Consider the following 19,101-nt stretch of genomic DNA (forward strand, 5'->3'; position numbering starts at 1 on the left):
AAATACAGTCTGCATGAAATGCTGGAGAGGTGTGCCCTACCCTTCTGCTGAAGGGCAAAGTTCAACCCCAGGCCTCTTAGAAATTTGGTCTTTATTTCCTTCCTGGAAAGCTGATGCCCTCGCGAAGCCCAAGTTGCGTCTAATCAGGCACCTCTGAAGGTGGAGACCTGGCAGTTTCTAAAGCCCGTTGCAGGGGAGCTGGCTGTGGTGTGTCCCGAGGGCAGCTCGGCATGAGCTCGCCCTCCGAGCCCTGGGCAGCGTTCCCAATGGCTCCAAAAAGAAGCAAAAAGCCGAAGATCAGCCCTGGACTCGCTTCGCCCCAACTCGTGTGTCCAGTAACGCCCTGGAGAACGGCAGCAGATGCTCAGGGCGGTTCAGGAGCCATCCGCCCGCCTGTTTGCTGGGCTAGTTTTATTGGAGGATTTGCTGCCAGCCATGTCATCTCGGTTATTTATGGGGCCAGGCAGACTGGCTTCGAGGAGCTGGTTCAGCAAGAACCGCGGGCAGGAACTCGGAGACGTCAGCTCCGTTCCCAGCCCTGACTCGCTTGCCCAGTGACCCACGGCAAGTCATTGGGGCCCGATTTCTAAACGCACGGAGGCTCCTAGGATTTTCAAAGTGGCTCAGGGTCACCTCAGTGGGGTCCTCTGCAAATCACACAAGGGGCCTGTCAGCATCTTGGCAAGCCTGGCCCTTGGTCTCCCAGTGCCTAGGTTCCCTGGTGGCAAATAACAGCCCCGTCCTCGCGCCCCTCGTCCGTCGTGTCTGCTTAGAGCGGTGATTCTCATCGGGGGCGCCGCGAGACCCTTTCGGGCGGCCGCAGCACAGAGGCACTGTCACACCTGCGTGCCTCGTGAACAGCCGGGCTGGGACGGGGCTGCGGTACCTAAACCTCTAATGCAGGCAGGAGAGCGCAATCTGATCCACCTAAAGCAGGCAGGAGTGCCAGGTCCTGCCATGAACAGGCAAGCGCCTTTGGGTAGATATGGTATCTTTTATTAGACCAATGAAATAGTGGGGAAAAAATGTTCTTTGCAAGTTTTCAGGCACAAACACCCTCCTTCAGGCAGAGGTTCTGCCGTGGCCTTTCCCAGTCCTTTCCCCCGGGCCGTGGGGCAGGTGGGGGGCAGACTGGGAGGGACTGCGGGAAGGGCAGCTGCTTCTCCGGGTGTGCACAAGGCCTGTGGAGCTGTGTCACCTGGCTGCGGTGGTGGCACCTAGTTGAGAGCCACCAAAGTGAGGTCAGTCGGGTGCCAAAACCACGTTACGGCAGGGGCCTGGCTCTGAAAAGTTGGCAAACCATAGGCTTAAGTTAGGAGCTCTTTGGGGCAGGACACGTCTCTTGTTATGCGTCTGTACAGCTCGAGCTGGGATGTCTGCATGCCTGGAGCACAAAGCAATGAGATTGCCGCTGGGGTTTTACCCTGCGCAGCGAGTCTCTGCAGTGAAGCAGTCATGCCACCCTCTGGATGCTAGTGAGATCGCTAAAGCTGTCTGCCCACGCCTCTGTTGCTGGAGCTCTCCCGCTTCCAGGTGTGTTTTGTGGTCAGGATACTGCCCCCACGTAGACACGCACTCGTATGGATGACGAATCTGTCCTGGAGCCGCATTGCAGCAGCCAAGCAAGGCAACTCTCATCCCTCAGGCCCTCTGAGGAATGGCGGTAGCCCGCGTGTAAGACGCAGGTAGGATTAACGTCCTGAGTTCTGGCTCTTCCTGCTCAAAGCAGCATTAGGAGGAAGGGAGTTGTCTCATGGCCATTTCAAAAACAAATTTGGAAAGTCATGTGAGGCATATGATTTGTGAAGAAAGGCTGAGGAAGCTGGGCTTGCTTATTCTGCAAAAGAGAAGACCGAGGGGGAATTGAATAGCAGCCTTCAGCTCCCTGCAGGGTGACTGCAGAGAGGATGGAGCTGGGCTGGTCTCAGTGGTGGAAGGGGACAGAGCAAGGAGCGATGGGCTCGAGTTGCAGCAAGGGAAGTCGAGGTTGGATATTAGGAAAAACTCTCACTAGGAGGATGGGGAAGCACTGGAACAGGTTACCCAGAGAGGTGGTGCAATTTTCATCCTTAGAGGTTTTTAAGGCCCAGGTCAACAAAGCTGTGCCTGGGGTGATGTAGCTGGGGCTGGTCCTGCTTGGAGCAGGGGGTTGGACTGGGTGTGACCCCCGAGCTCCCTTCACACCCTCATTGTCTGATTCTGTGACGTTACAGAGCGTGCTGTTGGGCACCCTGCGTTCAGAAGTGAATCTGGGCCTCAGGGTCAGAGAGCCTGGGGGACAGCAGAGCTCAGACCCGGGCTGCTCCCCAGCCCGACCTCCCAGCACTTTCACGGGCTAAACTCACCCAGGAAGCCTTTCCCCTGCATCCTTCCCACTGTTCAGTCTCAGCGAAGGGTGGGAAATACACAAAGCAGCCAGAAGAAACCGACAGAGGCTGGTGCGAGTGAAATGCAAAAGAAAAAAAAAGGCCCCTTTTGGTACCCTGTTCCTTTAGGAGGCAGAGGCTGCCATGAAACTCTCTACAGGGGATTTGCTGCTCCTGATGCATTACGGAGAGGGGCTCGGCTGGCGGCTGGCGGCTGCCACCCCCATGCACCCGAGCGCCGAGACTCAGGCCGCGTGTGCCAGGAGTTGGGATGAGGACGGGAGCCCCTTAAACAACACATGGGCAGGTGCATCTCTCTCCCTGACCACAGCCTGCTCCTTTCTCAGGCCCTACGGTTGCTAGTCAGCAGCGGTGGCTTTGTGTATCCCCTGCCGCGCTGTCGCTAATGCAGGTTTATGCTTCCTAAAGCCCGCTCATCGCTGCTAAGATGTGCCGTGCTCTGCAAATGGAGGCGGCTTCTTCCTCATCTCCACTGACTTCTGATGGTTTGCACCAGCGGAGGATCTGGCCCCTGTGCCCTACCAGACGAAGCTCCAAGGTGCAAGTCTGCATCTGACCTGGACCAGGGGTTTTGTCTGGGCTCAGCAGCCTCGCACAAGCTATGTAGTGCTCAGTGATGCTCCTGTAAGTGGCTCTTCTGGGCTGCTGGTCTCTGCCACCTCTCCCCCATGCCTCATTCACATGAACTTTTTGACTCTCTCACCTTGTTTCACCCTCAGTCTTGTCTAATTTGAGGGGAATCAGGCATCAGAGAAGTAGGGGGTCAGCTCAGAGAGTCAGTTGGTGTCTGTCATTGCCGAGCCTTGATACCCACCTCCCAGCTCCTCAATTTAGGTCAGTGAAAAATCGGATCAGGCAAATCCAATCTGAGTCAGGCCATAAGGCTGGAAAATGGATTAGGTGAAGTATTGGACATCAACAGCTGACCTGGGGGGGTAAGTGGAAGTAATTTAGCACTGGGGGTCTCTCCGGGATGATTTTTTGACAAGAGATGGCAGCACCTTTGAGGGGAGAAGGAGATCAAGAGATCAGGGTGGAGTCTCCCCTCCACCGCATCCACTTTAAAACTGGTGTCACGGAGTGCAAAATCAGGCCTGTTACTTCTTGCTTTAGCCAGAATTTACTTGTAGAGACTGTTCTCCCCTCCCAGCCAGTGTCTAAATACCATAAAAGATCTAAGCAGCTCTCTGTCTTCTTCCCCTGAGCAGCCTTTCTTCGCCAAGGCCTCACGCTGGAAGATGCGCGAAGAGCGATGCGCTGCGAGAAGCAGTCACAGCTGCCCGTCTACCCAGGGACTTCGGTTTGTGGAGACCAGCCAACCGCAGGCCACCCACGTCTCTCCTTTCTCCTTTAAACCTCATTTCACCGGCATAAGAGTGACGTTAAAGGACATGACTTAAAAAAACTTTCAGATTTTTAAATGTTGCTGGCCAAATCTACTCGGGGAAGTCCACAGAGCTCACTGAACTAGCACACAAGATGCAGTCACACCCCAACTTCGGAGCCGGGCACTGGTCGCTGGAGAGCAATCCTGCTGTCGCCAGGGAATATTTTGCTTGCATAGCTACTGACCTGGACTTCCCTCCATTGGAGGGTGGTGTGTGCCCTGAAAATAATTTAGTGGCCACCATTAGCAGCTCATAAATTGGCTAAAGCTCAAAGGTTGCCTTTGTCCCTGTGTGCCAGACCTCACAACCCCGGGACCTGGCACGGGGAAGTGGGAGGGAAGTTCCCACTTTTATATAAGGGGTGCTAGGGATTAGGGTCATGAGCCAATGGGTTAGGGAGAGGGGACAGGCACAGGAGAATAACCATGAACATTAAGGTGCAGCCCCTTAGGATGCAGATAACGGGTAAGAAACACTGACACTGTGGTGAAATCACCCAAGAACAAGTAACGTGGAGGGGACGCTGACACGGTGGCATAAACACTGAAGAAACCTTCAACCCTCCCACAGCTCCGGATGGCTCCCAACTAGCCTCTGGTCCCAAAAGCATTTAACGGCCCTCTGCCAGGGCTCCCCATTGCTGCAGCTCGCAGTCCTGCCTCTGCCTCTCCTGCCGAGTCTCTGGCCACGCGTCACAGCTGCAGCATCCCGTGCTGTTCCTGCTTTTCTGCTTCCTCCGTCCCCTGCCGCCTTCTGGGAATTGTCGTCCACGTTGCAGTTCGTTCCTGGAGTCCCTCGGAGGCTTTTGGGAGCTTCAGTTCCTGTTGCATCACAGCACATGACATTCAACATTACACCTGTTAGGCAGTTCACAGGTTGGCCGCTGCACCTCAGACAGGCGGCTCTTATTTTTGGCCAAGGCAAATGCTTTGGGCAAGTCAAAGGAGTACACCCCGCCACTGGCTGAACCAGGGGGAGGTGTGCAGAGCTGGCTTTGCCTGCAGGTCACCTGCTGGTCTGGGTGCGCGGGGTTCCTGATCCAGAGCACATGAGGATAGCACGGCCCTGGCTCTAGAGGCTGACTCCCTGACGCCAAACTGCAGACTTGTGCTTGCCGCTGGGGGTTACTGGTCTGGTCCCCAGGGTGCTGGCTACGACAGCGGCCGTCTCGTTTGCTGTTAGCTTGGTGAGTAGCAGATCACAACTGTAAGACTGGTACTTATCTCATGAGTCTCCTGCTACCCACCGAGCCACAGAAGTTAGGGAGGGACGGTCCTGTTAGCTTACCTGCCCTGTCTTCCAGCAGTAGTAGCATCACCCTCTGCCACTTCCTTGTTCAGTCTTGTGCCGTCTAGTTATAAAACATGGCTCCCACCACTTCCCTTGTCTATTCTTCCAGACTCAGAGATCTCTCTGGGTTGGGATACCTAGCTAGCTTATTTTCCCCTGCTTTACACTACTTCCATCCCAAGGGGCAAGATAAACCCAGCTGTTACACTGGTACAAAACCAATGCAAAAGTGAACACCTTGCTGGGGTCGTTTGACCCCAGTACTCTTTCCTGCCGTGCCAGGGGGTCGGTCTCGATGATGTATTCAGGTCCCTTCCGACCCTAGAAACTATGAAACCAAACAGAAAGAAACCATACCGTCTTATTAAATAAATAGTCTTTATTAAATCCAAGTGGTACAAAATCTGAATGTTGATTCTACGAGGGTGCCCACTGCAAGAAAGCCCCAGCGTGTGGTCATCTGTGCTGGAAGTACTTAACCATTTCTCCTCATGTTCCTCTGACAGGGCGAGTGGCCTAAGGAAGCTTAAGAAGGACTAAAATATCAGCATGTGTAAACTTGACAGAAAATGAAAAACAGAGTGGAGAAGTGAAAAATAATTTGTGTTGAATTGGAGTGTGGCGACCGGAGCCTTTGAAACCTGCACGTTCCTAATCAGAAGCTGTTCCTCTGCTGTTTGGAAAAGGCTGGAGATTTCATCGGTAAGTGTAAACTAGCGTTGACTTGAATGAGCCTTGGATAAAGTCCAGTGTCACTCAGGAGTCACTCCACCTACACGGGGCGGCCGCGGGGGCTGCATTTACAGCGTGCTTGCTGCTCTGCACGATCTCCCTGTGTGGACACTCCTTGCACACGCTAAGTGCAAGGTACCTTGCTCCACTCTCACAGGGGAGTAAGGCACCTCGCACAAAGGCACTCTTAGCATGCGCTGAGAATGGCCCATGGGAGAGCTGGGCAGAGTCACTAGTGCACTGTAAATTTACACCCGGTAACTACCCTGTGCAGATAAACCCGGTTGTTACACTGGTACAAAACCAATGCAAAGTTAAAACCTGGCCTGTGTAAATGCCCGTGCATGCAGGACGTGAGGGAGTGCAGAGTCAAGCTCTGTGTGTGTGAGTGGGACTGAGTCAGTGGAAGATTGTTTAAATTGCTGCAGTCTAACTTACACCACATTCAGCTCATAGCAGCTTATCCTATTTACGAACCTGATCCTCAGCTGACACAAATCAGCGCGGGGATTTGAGTTGCGCCTTTTCACCTAGCTGAAAGTCTGGCCCAGGATTTCTAAACTGTTTACAACTAATCCACAGTCTGGACTGACCCACACTTAACTAGTTTGCTCCAGTGCTAGAGGTGTTTGTTCCCAGTATTTCCCCCCGCATGGGGGAGTATCTCTGCAACTGATAGACCCCTAAAACGGGAACGATGCACCCACTGCACAAGGGTCTGGCCAAACAATCGCACTTCAGCCAGCTACTGGGGGACGTGGTACTGAGCTGCTACTGCACAGTACCTGTCGGCTGGGCTGACACAGCATCTGATTAATCCAAAAGTGCATAAAGTTATGCTTTACACTTGAACGGCAGCACAGAACGCATCCTATTCTGTTTATGTCCCCGTTTCTCTGAATTTAAAAAAACCCGGTCAATCCACAGGACAGCAAACCATTGGGTAAATGAGTAGCAACCTCGTTGCAGTAAAAGGCCACGAAAAATAGAAAGTGATTGCAAATATCCCTGTGAAAGTGGCTTGACTTACTTTCCTGTAAGGGAAAAAAGTAGCAGGTCTAATCTAGTCTGTCAGAGCTAGCTGCATTTTTTTTACAAACATTCAGTTTCCAGGCTACTTGCAAATGATTTTTCTCTGACTTGAAGTTTTTCAGGCTGCAAAGCCAGTTTAAAAACTCTGACATAAACTCACTATCTTGATTTTGCAGACTACTTACAGTTGCACGTGTGTCATCCTATGAGTTATGATGCTAAACTGGTGCTGGGGCTCTCATTAAGGTAAATAATTGCCAAGAATAATGCTGATCTCTCATCCACTCCTTTTCCCAGAGACCAACTGCCGTTCGTGGCAATGAAACGTCTACAAATTCAGTGTTTTCAGACTAGAACCAGTGTGTGAAGAAATCAGCCCTGGATCAGTGGCTACATTAGAAATAGGGAGCAGGGTTGGCCTGTAGAAATGGGAGATGAAAAGGAGGTGTACTCCATCTGCCCTGCCAATATATACACTTCTTGCTTATGATATAGTTTCGTGTACTGTTTATACAGCTTTGGCTTCCAGTAGAGAAAATACTGTATCGCTAGCTGTAATGTAACTTCCGTTTTGGATTAGGATATATTGATACCCAATGATGCTGGCTTAGCAGCAGTTATACTTGTCATAATTTGTTAAATAACTCAAACACACATGCTGGGGTCTATAGTACACCTCCTGAGTAAGTTCAGTCTGCTATCAAAGTACTGTTTTTCGCTTTTGGGGGTTTGATACGTTCATATCTCTGCAGGCATTGCACACTGAGCTACCAGGAAAGCAATTCCACTGCAGCAGGGAAGCATCCTCCCAGTCCTGCTGTGCTGTCTGACTAGCAAGCCCTGCTCAGAGTACTATCCCTTGCAAGATCCTGGCAGAAGTTAGTTCCTTTTAAAGTGCAGTCAGAAACGTGAGCCGATGAACCGGGAGGAAATATACACAAAGGGACCTATTCATTGTCGACAGTAGTCTCCAGCAGTCCCCCATGCATTCAGTGCCCAGGTTTTAGATACAAAAATATGGCTTCTTGAGCTACTCAAGAGTTTTCATTTGGATGCTGAGATCATGTCACGAAGGAAAAGTTACCAGCAGCAGGTGATGACATCCTCAAAGTGACACAACCATCAGTGTGGTCAGCATCAGACCTTTCCCGCCACACCGTAAACTGGCTTCTATTAAAACAAAGCACTTTTCCGCCTTTGCTCTGAGATCCATTCTCCAGGGCTTACATCCATTTGTAACATCTTCATCACCCACTTATCTTTCCGTGCCCCATCGATGAATTCATCGAGGGACAGTTGCCCTGTAGAAGAAATGAGGAAGAAAGAGACAGACAGGGAAAGTGCAGCAGGAAGTGAAAGGGACGTGAGGAAGAAGAGAAAAGCAAGTAAAAATAATATTCTGTCCATTAAATGAAAACTTAACAATGAGGGTTACCTTATTATGGGCTGGGCTTAAGATCCTTAACATGGTGGGCCTGAAACTACCCCCTTTGTAAGGGGTAGTTTGCAAAATCGGTGAATTAGTCTCAGATGAAGTTGCTTGTGTTTTGCAAGAGTGTCCAGATGAGGAGTTAGTCCAGGATAGCTATAGACTGGGCAACTTCCCTTTGCAGACGAGGCCAAACAGCCAGAACAAAGGTCAGACCTACCCATCGCAGGCTTTTGGCTAAGATTAAGTAGCACGTTCATTTGATACGTAACTCCTCCTATAGCAGGAGACGTGTGAGGCTTATTCTGCAAACTCTTGCTAATGTGAGGCTTGAATAAGGACTATTCCAGGGTTTCAGGACAACGGCCTTTTGGGGCTAACCGATGACCTCAGAGACTGGGACGGGTCCAGTTTCAAAATCAACACAGAATAGAATAAAAGGGAATATATTTTCCACTTTAAAATCCTGTTATGTTAAGATGATGGGAACCGTTCTCCTCCACTCCTTGTTGGCTTTGATGGAGTGGCTTCAGATTTGTCCTAATGTAAGAAAGCGGAACGTGGCCCAGTCAGTCTAATTCGAGTAGGGCGATCCTCCTCCTCTGAACTGATTATCAATAAACTCTGGTTAAAATGGGCTTGGCCAGCTGAGGTGTGTTTGTGTAAAGCAGGAGTCCGATGCGAACCACAGACATCTTACCGTCCCCGTTCTCATCCACTAACTGGAATATCCTTTCCACAACCTCCTCTGGGGTGAGCAGCGGAGTCCTTTCCTCCATCTCGGCCCGGCACACTTTCTTCAGCCTGTAAATAGACTGGAAGGAAAGAAGCTTATGAATAGAAACATGCTAGCAGGCACAACGATTCACACAGCAGTCGAGACGTAGAGGCCTTTTGGAAAGGCTGCTAACTTGACTAGCTTGGTAAAGGTGTCCGACACGAGGCGTGCCCCGGTGGGTCTCTGACGAACCCAAACGAAAAGGAGGGAAACGTCCCATTTCTTCTCACAGAGTTCATACTTGTTTTACATCTCAGTGTGGACTCCGCAGCGAGGGAGGAAGAGGTAAAAATATAAGGGGGCTGCTAATGTTATCTGCTACCTGCCTGTGTCTATTGCACACGTTCGTTAAACTCCATGCTTCCTCCCAGACCAGCTGCGTGTCATTTCCCAGGTGTTACAGGTGGGAAAACTCATGCCGAGAAGTTAAAATCATTTGCTCAGGACCACACTTGCCCGTGACAGATCTGGGGGAGGCAGATCGATCTATCTATCTGTCTGTCTAGCTACCTATCTAAAAATGGACAGGATTAACATATAGTGCAGCTTATTGGATGTAGGGGCCTTGCCATCGTTTTAATCAGACAAAAATGAGTGCATGATGGATATAAAGTGTCACCACATGAGAAAAGTATGCTACATCTGCTTATGCCAGGTGCAAGTGATGACACAAGGTGTGGGACAATAGGTAGTCAAGCTTATTATTATTACTGTTGTTGTTGTTAAAGAATATAACATTAAAGATTTAACAAACAACCAAGGTAATAACAATGACGCCCATACCAATAGCAATAATAATATCAGCAAAGTCCTCTACATCAGGGCTTCTCAAAGCGGTGGTCCGCGGACCGGTGCCAGTCCGCGAGCCACCGGTTGCGGGTCTGCAGCGAGTTGCCAGGAAAGCAATACATATATTTTCAGAAGCGTAACACTGATACGTCATGGCGGCACAGTTCGCACTTTCCAACGCTCCAGGCAACGTCACGTCGTGCGAGGTGAGGAAAGAGAAAGAAACAGCCGGTCGCGCACCTGTGTCGCGCTGTTACAGGCAGTTGCTGCCACCGGCTGAACCGGGCACCGGTCCCTGGCCCACTGGAACAAAAATTGCGGGTCCGCCACACCAGATAGTTTGAGAAGCACTGCTCTACACTGAGTGCTGTGCTGATCCCAATCCTACTCCTGTGGAAGTCAGTAGGAGCTTTTGCTACCGAATTAAGCCTGGGTGGGAACAGACCCTTTGCATACCAATGCCACAGAAGCACTTCAGTCAGCAGCGCTTGTAGAAAAGCTCAGTAATGATAATGACCTTGCATTTGAGCATCAACATTCGTCCAGATCATGAGAAGCAGTACTAGACAGGCCCCTAATGTAATCTCAGGTTAAGAGGGGATTCATTAGTGCGATAAAGTGTCTGGCCAACCTCAGCTGAGGAGCGATGTAGTCGAAAGCACCGTGCCGCTCGGCGCCTCTGCTCTCTTTTCTGTCCCCAGAACAAAACAGATCTTCTCTGCTTCCCCTCCACAAATGTATCTTGCTAATGCTAGCTCTTTGCCCCAGCCACTCTTGGGACAAAGACCTCTTTATATTGGTTTTGGTCATCAGGCTGAAGGGTTTTGTCTGGCATCTTCCTAGGCAGGTAGCAAGGACATGATGGAGCCTTGCCCGATTTCTTGCTGACCTTAAAACCCAGACTGAACCTGCCCAGGACTCCCTGCCCTCCCCACGTTGCCCCTGCCTTTTTGTCACACCCACTGCTCATGACTCACTCAGCAAGAAGGATCAGCTGGTTTTCGTGGCAAAGTGATTAGCTACTTACCAGGCCGGCTGCAAGGACTAAGTGGCTGCACAGCTGGGGAGAGATCGTGTAGACACTCCCAGAGGAGAATCGGGGGCTCAGGTGCAACAGCGATGAGCACCCGATAGCTAGACCACACGGGTGTCACCTTAACCCCTTCAAAGGAGAGCTGGTTTTGCCTGGCTTAATACCCATACCGTGTACCCATGCTACATAGACTTGGCCATATTCCCTTTCCATATGTGTTTTACTGATAATATACTCCATAATATTTCAAATACTGAGTTTCCATGAGCTCTGGACTTTGACTATTCGTTCGTTGTTATTCATGATATTTTGCTTTGAGCAGGGGGCTGGACTAGATGACCTTGTGAGGTCCCTTCCAGCCCTGCCTCCCTACGATCCCATGACTTGGTCACTTCCATTACATCATATTGTTTCTGGTGCTGTCTGGATAACGGAAAAAAATTAAATAGAGGAGAAGGCCCAGTGCTGAAGGGGTATTCCTGCTCATGCCGGACTAACCTGCCACACCTGTAAGTGCTGATCAGCATAGAGACAATAGCTTTTCTCTAGGCATTTGCAGGAATGAAATTCAGTTGTGCAAACACTTGCTAACAGTAAGTAACATGGACGCAGTCAAACTGCACAGCGGGTCAGGATTTCAAGGTGCTTGCCCTAGGTTTCCCTGGCTAGTAATGAGTGTTGTCTAGGCATTTTATGTCCCGGAGCTCCTATTCCCTGTGAAACAGGGGATGATAATCTCTTCTTCCACACCGTGTCGTCTACCCCGACTGTTACTTCTTTGAGACAGAGTCTGTCCTCGATACCATTCCCAGGTCTTGGAAGGGTCTTTGAAACACTACTATCACAGAGGTAAATCTTACGTACTTCGACTATTTCTAGGAGCTCAGGTTTGTCTATGCAGCCATTCCCATCCTTGTCGTACATTTTGAACGTCCACCTCAGCTTGTGTTCCAGCTTTCCTCGTAGGACAAGATTCAACGCAGCCACGTACTCCAAAAAATCAATGGTGTTATCCTGCAGAAACAGAGAGACAAGCACATGGAGCCTGGGTTGGTCCTACCCGATGGAAGTGTGTAAAACCAGGATGACAAAGCTGCGACCACATTACTCTCGCTGATGGGGCTATTTATGTGCTTCCTTTCTTTTCTAAAGGAGGCACTTTCAAGACTCTTGATTTATTGTGCAATGTGGGGCCTGCTGGTGAATCTATTCTTCCATTTTATGAAGGTTTCTGGTGTTTGGTGGCTTTCTCATCTCTCATGTAACTTTGTTTAAAGGAAAAATACAAGGAAAACAAATACACGGTTTTCTATTTATTTCCAGAAGGAGGAAAATCCCTCCTCATAGCCTGACTCCAATTTAAGCCTTATTTTGAGCATAAGTAGGACTGAAGGACCACATAGGCCATTTATTGGCCTTTGAACTGCATGTCATCCTCTGTTACCCTGGTGTTTGGAAACTATCACTGTGGAGCAGGCTGAATTTCCAGCCACGGGGAAAATGTTAACAATGTCCAGATAACCCATGATCTAGTCTACAAAACAATTAACGGGGTGGCTCACTGGTCTAGTGAAGATGTGATATCCTTGCCATGTGGAAATCTGATGTAAAGGTCTGGAGAGGAATTTCAGTGATCTGTATTCCCATTTGTGGACTGTTTCCTCCCTGCAACAGTTCTCTCACAAGGAAACCCTGCTATATAATGCTAGCTTTACAGGCTTGTTAGCTAATGACCAGGGACCAGGATAGAGATGGGGAAAGGAAGACCTAGCCAGGGCAGCATAATCTTTATTTCTGAATTGCTGGAAGTGGAAATCGCTTGTTAATACCCATCCCTGTAACAGTTTTGGTGGGAAGACTAAATGGTCTGGGGTGCTACGTGCGTTCTGTTTTTTCTATGCTTTTGCACACTACAATGGCAGAAACATTCTCTTACACTCGCGCTCAATGTATTGGGCATACTGGGTTTGTCTACATGTGCATGAAGGCACTTTTTCTAATGTACATTAAATTTAGTACCTCCAATGTGAGGTACTAAAAAAATGTGTATCAGGTGATCTTAATGTGCAGTAATGAATGTGCATGGTTTTAAAGTGATACTTAATGTACAGTAGCCTATTTTACTGCACATTAGCATAATCACACAGGTTTTTAGGTGATGCTTTAATGCGCAGTAAATTAAGCTACTGTACCTTAAAGCGCATGTGTAGATGTACCCACTGGTACTACATGGTTATTAAAGGTATCTGCTTTGACATCCCTTTCATAGCCATGCTGATCTGCTAGTATTAATAGGAACTATATATATGCTTCCACTGCAGAACTGACATGCATGATGCTGATCTTCAAAGTGACAGCACACAGGCTCCTCGTTGCACCTTGCTGTAGTCACATGGACTTGCTTGGATTTGCATTTGCAAGTGGGGACCTTGGTTCCTTTAGAGGTGCACGCTTTGCTGTTCTTGCATCTGCCCAGGCTGCCCCTCGAGTTCAGACCGACGGAGCTAACTACACCCCTGCATCACTCAACCTGGCAAAGACTTATGCTTGCCAGCTTCTACCAGAGGGACCTAAAGCAGCTATAATACATGCCAGGGTCTCCTCCCATGGAAATGATCACAGGCAAGATTGGGGGAAAAAGTATTCTCCTACAGAAATATCACAATAAAGAGGGGCATTGTCAAATTACAGGTTCTGGCCTCCATTTCCAGACATGTTTAGTGACATTTGATGTTATGCTTGAGATGCTTACAGAGCTTGAATTTCAGGGGACCTCCACTCCTTCTGTGTCTTTAGATTTGCCCCAGGTTGAGCTTCAAAAACTACTGTTTTGGCAAGTTAGGTCAGGGTTCTGTGCAGAAGGACATGTAATACAATGTTTATAACAATAAGGACTAAACCATGCTGTTACTCAGTGTAACATCTCAATAAATGCGTAAGCGTGCTTTAAGAATTCTGAACATTTCTAGAAAACATTAAACCAGAGAAATGCAACTGTCTAATTTAGCATGTGCCTTGGTGCCAGACAACTCAAGCAACTTAATTTAATTAACTGAAATCTAAGTATGTGTTTAAGTCACACGGTCCCTGCAAAATAGGTGTTTTTTTCAGTCGAGTTAGGCAAACGCGGAACACGTGCACACCAAGTAGGTACCTTGTTCTCCCACTGAGGGCTTCAGCTTTCGTCTAGCGTGCGGTACGAATGTGCACAGAGGCAGTTCCCACGATACAGCTCCTGCACGGTAAATCCCTGCCCCTTTTACCTCGCTGCAGCTAGTCTGTGCACCCATGCAGCATCAGCCCACTGCTAGCGCCCAAACGGACACCTATAGAAAACTTAACTAAAGTCACCCCCATTGACAAACACACCTTTCGGCTCACACAGATGGCCAGACTACTGACACGAGTGGGATTCTGCAGGGTCCCCTTTCCTCCACGTGGCTGTAGTGGTAGCTAGCTGCAGCTAGCAGGGGTTTGTAGGAAGTTGTTTTTAAGCCCAATTGGATTGGCCAAAATCTCTGTTCTCTGGGTTTTCTTCTGTTACCTTTTTCTCTGAGCCTGATCCTCCTGACACTGGAACCACAGCAGAAAGATTTCAGTGGAAGTAGGGCTGGGACCTCTGTGTCTAATGCAAGGCCCATGTTGAGCATCCCTTTATTCCACAGCAGGTGCATCTGCATGAGATGTTTACTGTGCAGCAGACTAATTCACTGTGCAGTAAATGCCACGCATGCATCTACATGTGCCCTCTAATAGGCTGAGGTAAACTAATTTACTCTGTAGCAGAATAGTACTTTTACTAAAGACAAGTACTATCCTGCTGCAGAGTAAAAATCCCCACAGCAGTGCATGTTTGGACACTGCCCAGGCTAGCCGGGGCAGGAGGGTGCTTCAGTGCAGGGACCGCCTGGTGGCAAGCCCTGCACTGGAGCATCCTCGTGCCCTGCTTGCTCCCCACAGCATGCTGAGCTTCAAGGAGCACGCCCGGGGCTGGCAGGCTGACCCCCAGGCCCCCTGCCAGCTGGGGTGCTCCAATCTGGTTTAACATGCTGCAGTCCCCAGGCGCACATGACGTTGTGTGCCAGAGAGCAATAAACTCCAGAGCAATAAGCTCCAGAGTAATTGGGCTGCATTAATATGCATGTGTAGATGTGCCCACGGACAGACACATATGGTCATCATCATACACTACTCTGGCTGGGATCCTCAAATGAGCCCGAGAGAGGTGGACACAGAACTGACACTACGTTTCAGTGCAAAACTTCCTTGCAGTTCTTCGAGCATCCTGTCTGCCTGTCTGTCTTTTTGGTCTGCCTGCCTGCCTGCCTGCCTGTCTAAAATGGTGGCAACCGTTAACAGTTAGTGCAACAGATTAGAAGTAGAGACCTTGTGTCATCTAGTGCAGGGGTTCCCAAACTGTGGTATACGTGGCAAGACGTCTCGGGGGGGCGGGGGGTACGTAGGAGAAATTGTGTAATGGCAAATTTCATTTTCATTATCATACTAATTGGCACTTAAGGACTTAAAATATAAAGCGCGTGTTGGTAGGGGTAGACAGGCGACTGGTAAATGTGGAAGGGAGTACGCACTAAGAAGTCTGCCAACCGCTGATCTAGCGCTGGTTGTCATCTCACCAGCAAAAAGGGAATACATGGTGGGCAGAAAATGATACCGAGTAGGAACAGGAGCATTTTAGACCCACTTTGGATCTCTGCAATAGATGACACAAGGTGCAAGGCAATGGACAGTCAGGCACAGAACGTTTTTATTATTCAAACCACCTCTCACTTCTGGAGCCTTTCAAATCAAATATTGCTTAACTTCCTCCTGCCCACCATTACTGGCATGTAGAGCACCGTAAAAATGTCTTTCCTGTCTATAACATAACTGCGATTAACAAGACAGGTTGGTCTTCCCAGTGTAGATTCCTATACTGTCCCCTGACAATTATGCATCTACAAACGAAAACCCCCCTTTATTGGCTTATTATGAATAGTGATATTAGAACATCGGGGTGACATTTAATTGCAGTGGACATCATCAAGGGCCACATATTGCCACGGCAATAAAAATCCCTTGCGGTAAGAGGGCAAGTATGTGGAAGCTCCTCAGGGCAGAGATGCGCGGTTTGTGTCTTGCACATTTCTGCTGGATAACAGATAAATAATCAAACAAGCACAATTTTGCCACCTTGCTTTGCAAGCCAAGTGAGGGGTGAGATCAGGGGGACTACTTTCAGTGCTAAGAACTATTTAGAACGAGTGAGAGGCTTTGAATCTGAACCGGTAACGATAATCTCAACACGGGATTAGTCCCCAGACAGCAAATTTGGGCAGTGCTTGAGCGGGACTGAGAGCAGAGCGCTGCATTCTCCTATTTTGTCCACACATGCTTTGAGCTAGTTGTATATTAAATACTTGCTGTGAGGATCTCTTACAAGACCTGGTCCAAATGCCTCTTTCCACTGACTTTGGTGCACTTTGGGTACAGCCCAAGAAAAGTTACGTTACTTGCTATATATCAACTCCAAGCACTAGTTTCTCAAAAAGAGAGGCAGCAGTTTGGACATTTTAATGCGCAGAAATAATGTAGGAAACTTGTTCCACCTTCATTCACTGTACGTCCTTCTGTACCACGAGGGAAAAATAACTTCTCATAGAGGAAAATAACTCCTCAGAGTTTATCTCCTCTTCTGGCTCTACTGTTTGAGGAAGTTTAGGCAAAACTGTCAAGGCATCTCAATCCAAACTGGGGCATGTGTAAGAGAATATTTCGACCTTCGCTGGGTCTGAGGTTTCAGATATAGGTCAGAATGAAATGGGGCAATTTCAGTTAGGTATGGGAAGCACTGAAGGTCCTTATGGGGCCACCATGCTTTGTCCTTGGCGAATGTATCACTGACTTTAGTTTCATTAAAAAATAATAATGTGTTACAGTGAACCAAGACAATTGCCATACTTCAGAAGGAAAACAAGAATAGTCATTGGTCTACTTGGCCTGCATCACTACTCGATTTAGGACACTTACCCCGTTTTTATCAAAGGCTCTGAACATATTCTCAATATAATCCGCAGCTTCCTTGTTATTTTGGACTCCAAAAAAGCGTTTGAATTCGTGCATGAAGAGCGTCCCACTGGGACATTCCACCACAAACTTTTTATACCACTCCTGCAACTCGGCCACATCGATATCTCCCTGGTCCCCTTCCTCGTTTGTGAACCTTTGTCCCATGTTGAGTCGCAAAACCCCGAGAAAGAAAGACGGGATAAGAAAAGGAAAGAAAAATGCAGAAAAGTCCTGTTGCTTGTATGGTTCCTTTCCCCCCCTTCAGCTCTGTTCTCTTACTTCTGTTTCTTCTTGGGTTATTCTTTTCCGCCTTTGCTTTGAATGTTATGTTAACCACCTTTTGCTCCTTTTGCTTTAATCTTTCTCTTCGTCTTTCTTTTCCCTCCTTCCCGCCGGTTTCTTTCACCCTTATGATTTCATTGCCTCGCTAGAGGATCCTGGAATGAGTTTGCTTAGTTAAATCAGTGCAACGTGGTATCAGACTCGGATAAAAATAACTAAGATCATTAGGAGATTCCCACGTATGCTTCAGAGAGACCTTCAGATGTTCCAAAGCTGCGCCTCAGTCAGGAGCAGACTTCAGGCAGGATCAAAATGTTTCCTAATATGAATACTTCCATGTCAAAGAATTTGAAAGCCTCAATTCCCATTATCACATCACAGGCACACCACTTTTCCCTGATTCTGAGAATTGTTTTTCACTAGTTTTTCAGCCCTGACACACCTACTAGATTTTGATACTCCAGGCTTCCTTTGAAGCATATAAGATAGTCAAAGTTTAAATTAAACTACTGGAAATAGCAGACTATATTCCTTTTTTAGGGACTGCAAAATAGGTCAGTTTTGGTAAGAAAATAACTGCAGTCTTTTGCAATTTTTTTACTTAAAAATAAAATCTCGTTCACTGAAAATGAGCTCATGGGCAACATTTTCAGAAGCTCCTAAGTGATTTAGGGGCTGGAGACCCATTTTATAAAGGGCCTCAGGGCCATAGTTTTAAAGCGATGTATGTACCTAAGAATGCATTATATTGCTTTCTGAAATCCTATCTATGGGATTTTCGGTCCCAAATTCCCACTGAAATCAGTGGGAATTATGGGCAGCATACAGATGGGTCTAGCATGTGGCTCCATTTTATCATTGCAACACCTAAAAATGAGGCGTCTCCCCCTAGGGAGGCGATCGTAACTAGTAGCATTAGGTGCTGAGGCTCCCCGTATAGTCAAAGGAGAGAGCGAGCTATCTCCAAAGGCCAGTGTAGACTGCACGGGGGGCTTCTAGTGAAGAAATAGGAAGTGCAAAGCACAGGGGAGTGTCTGAAGTCCCACTCCTCAAAGCTTGGACACCCCGGGGTCAGCCCAGCACATGGGACATTTCCATCACCCACACTGGTGGTGAAGCCACTTGCCTTTTCCCAACAGCAAAAGTTTCACCTAGGCAGAGGGAGACCCTTCCTCAGTCTGAGGGAGCTCTCAAGTACACGTCCCACTTCTTGGGAGAATGCCTTTAGGCTAGTCTGAGTGGGCCCCTTCTTCCTCCTCCTGCTGCAGCTGAGTCACTAGACATCCAAGCTGGCACAGGCGAACAGGCAAGAGGCAGCCTGACTTTTGCATGTAAGTGAAAGGAATGTGCTCTGGGCTCATGTGAGACACTGCTCTTACCTCCCATTGAGATGTGCATGCCCCAGCCTGCCAGGGAGCTTGAGCTGTTTATGATGGGAGGGAAGACAGAACCAGAGAAAACTGTGAAAGAATCTGGCTGCTAAGCTCCTGTTTCCATAAAAATGTGTACCCAGGTGCAAATATGCATGTGAACCCAACACAGGTGCAGCAGCCACCAGCAGGTATCCACATAACGCCGTGCTATGACAGTGGGTGCTGGAGCGATGATGTGATTGCCCCAAACGCCTAAATGCCTCAGGATCCGCATCCCAGTGGCAAAACTGATTTAGGTGCTTGTAGCTCCTTCTCTCTTGCTGGTGTGTAGGTGAGATTCTGATTTTAAAAGAAAAAACAACAACAGAATTCCTACATGAGAAAAATAAAATACTCTTAGAAAAAGAAAAATATATTTTGAACAAGAAATAACTCCTCCCACATTTACCCCAAATCTGTGTGTACCTCATGCTCTGATAAAGCCCACCCCAGTGAGAGAAAGAACTTTGATTGCTTTGAACG

General features: G+C 48.4%; 1 protein-coding gene and 1 long non-coding RNA gene across 2 annotated transcripts; one reads left to right on the forward strand and one right to left on the reverse strand.

Moving 5' to 3' along the window:
* Positions 1-1,519: 1,519 nt before the first annotated feature.
* LOC149853656 (uncharacterized) lies at positions 1,520-7,708 on the forward strand. Its single transcript, XR_016439001.1, has 5 exons — positions 1,520-1,685; positions 3,596-4,961; positions 5,572-5,767; positions 7,006-7,075; positions 7,582-7,708. It is a non-coding gene; the product is annotated as an uncharacterized LOC149853656 (long non-coding RNA).
* A 283-nt stretch (positions 7,709-7,991) lies between these two features.
* Positions 7,992-17,089, reverse strand: GUCA1B (guanylate cyclase activator 1B). The gene is made up of 4 exons (XM_090026212.1): positions 16,886-17,089; positions 11,723-11,872; positions 8,959-9,073; positions 7,992-8,130 (listed from the first exon to the last, which is right to left on the reverse strand). The coding sequence occupies exons 1-4, from the start codon at positions 17,087-17,089 to the stop codon at positions 8,003-8,005; spliced, it is 597 nt and encodes a 198-aa protein (XP_089882338.1). The 3' UTR covers positions 7,992-8,002.
* Between the last annotated feature and the right edge of the window lie 2,012 nt (positions 17,090-19,101).

The sequence above is a fragment of the Crocodylus siamensis genome, chromosome 13 (genome assembly GCF_052110815.1).
Source record: "Crocodylus siamensis isolate JL-2025a chromosome 13, ASM5211081v1, whole genome shotgun sequence".
Taxonomy (NCBI): Eukaryota; Metazoa; Chordata; order Crocodylia; family Crocodylidae; genus Crocodylus; species Crocodylus siamensis.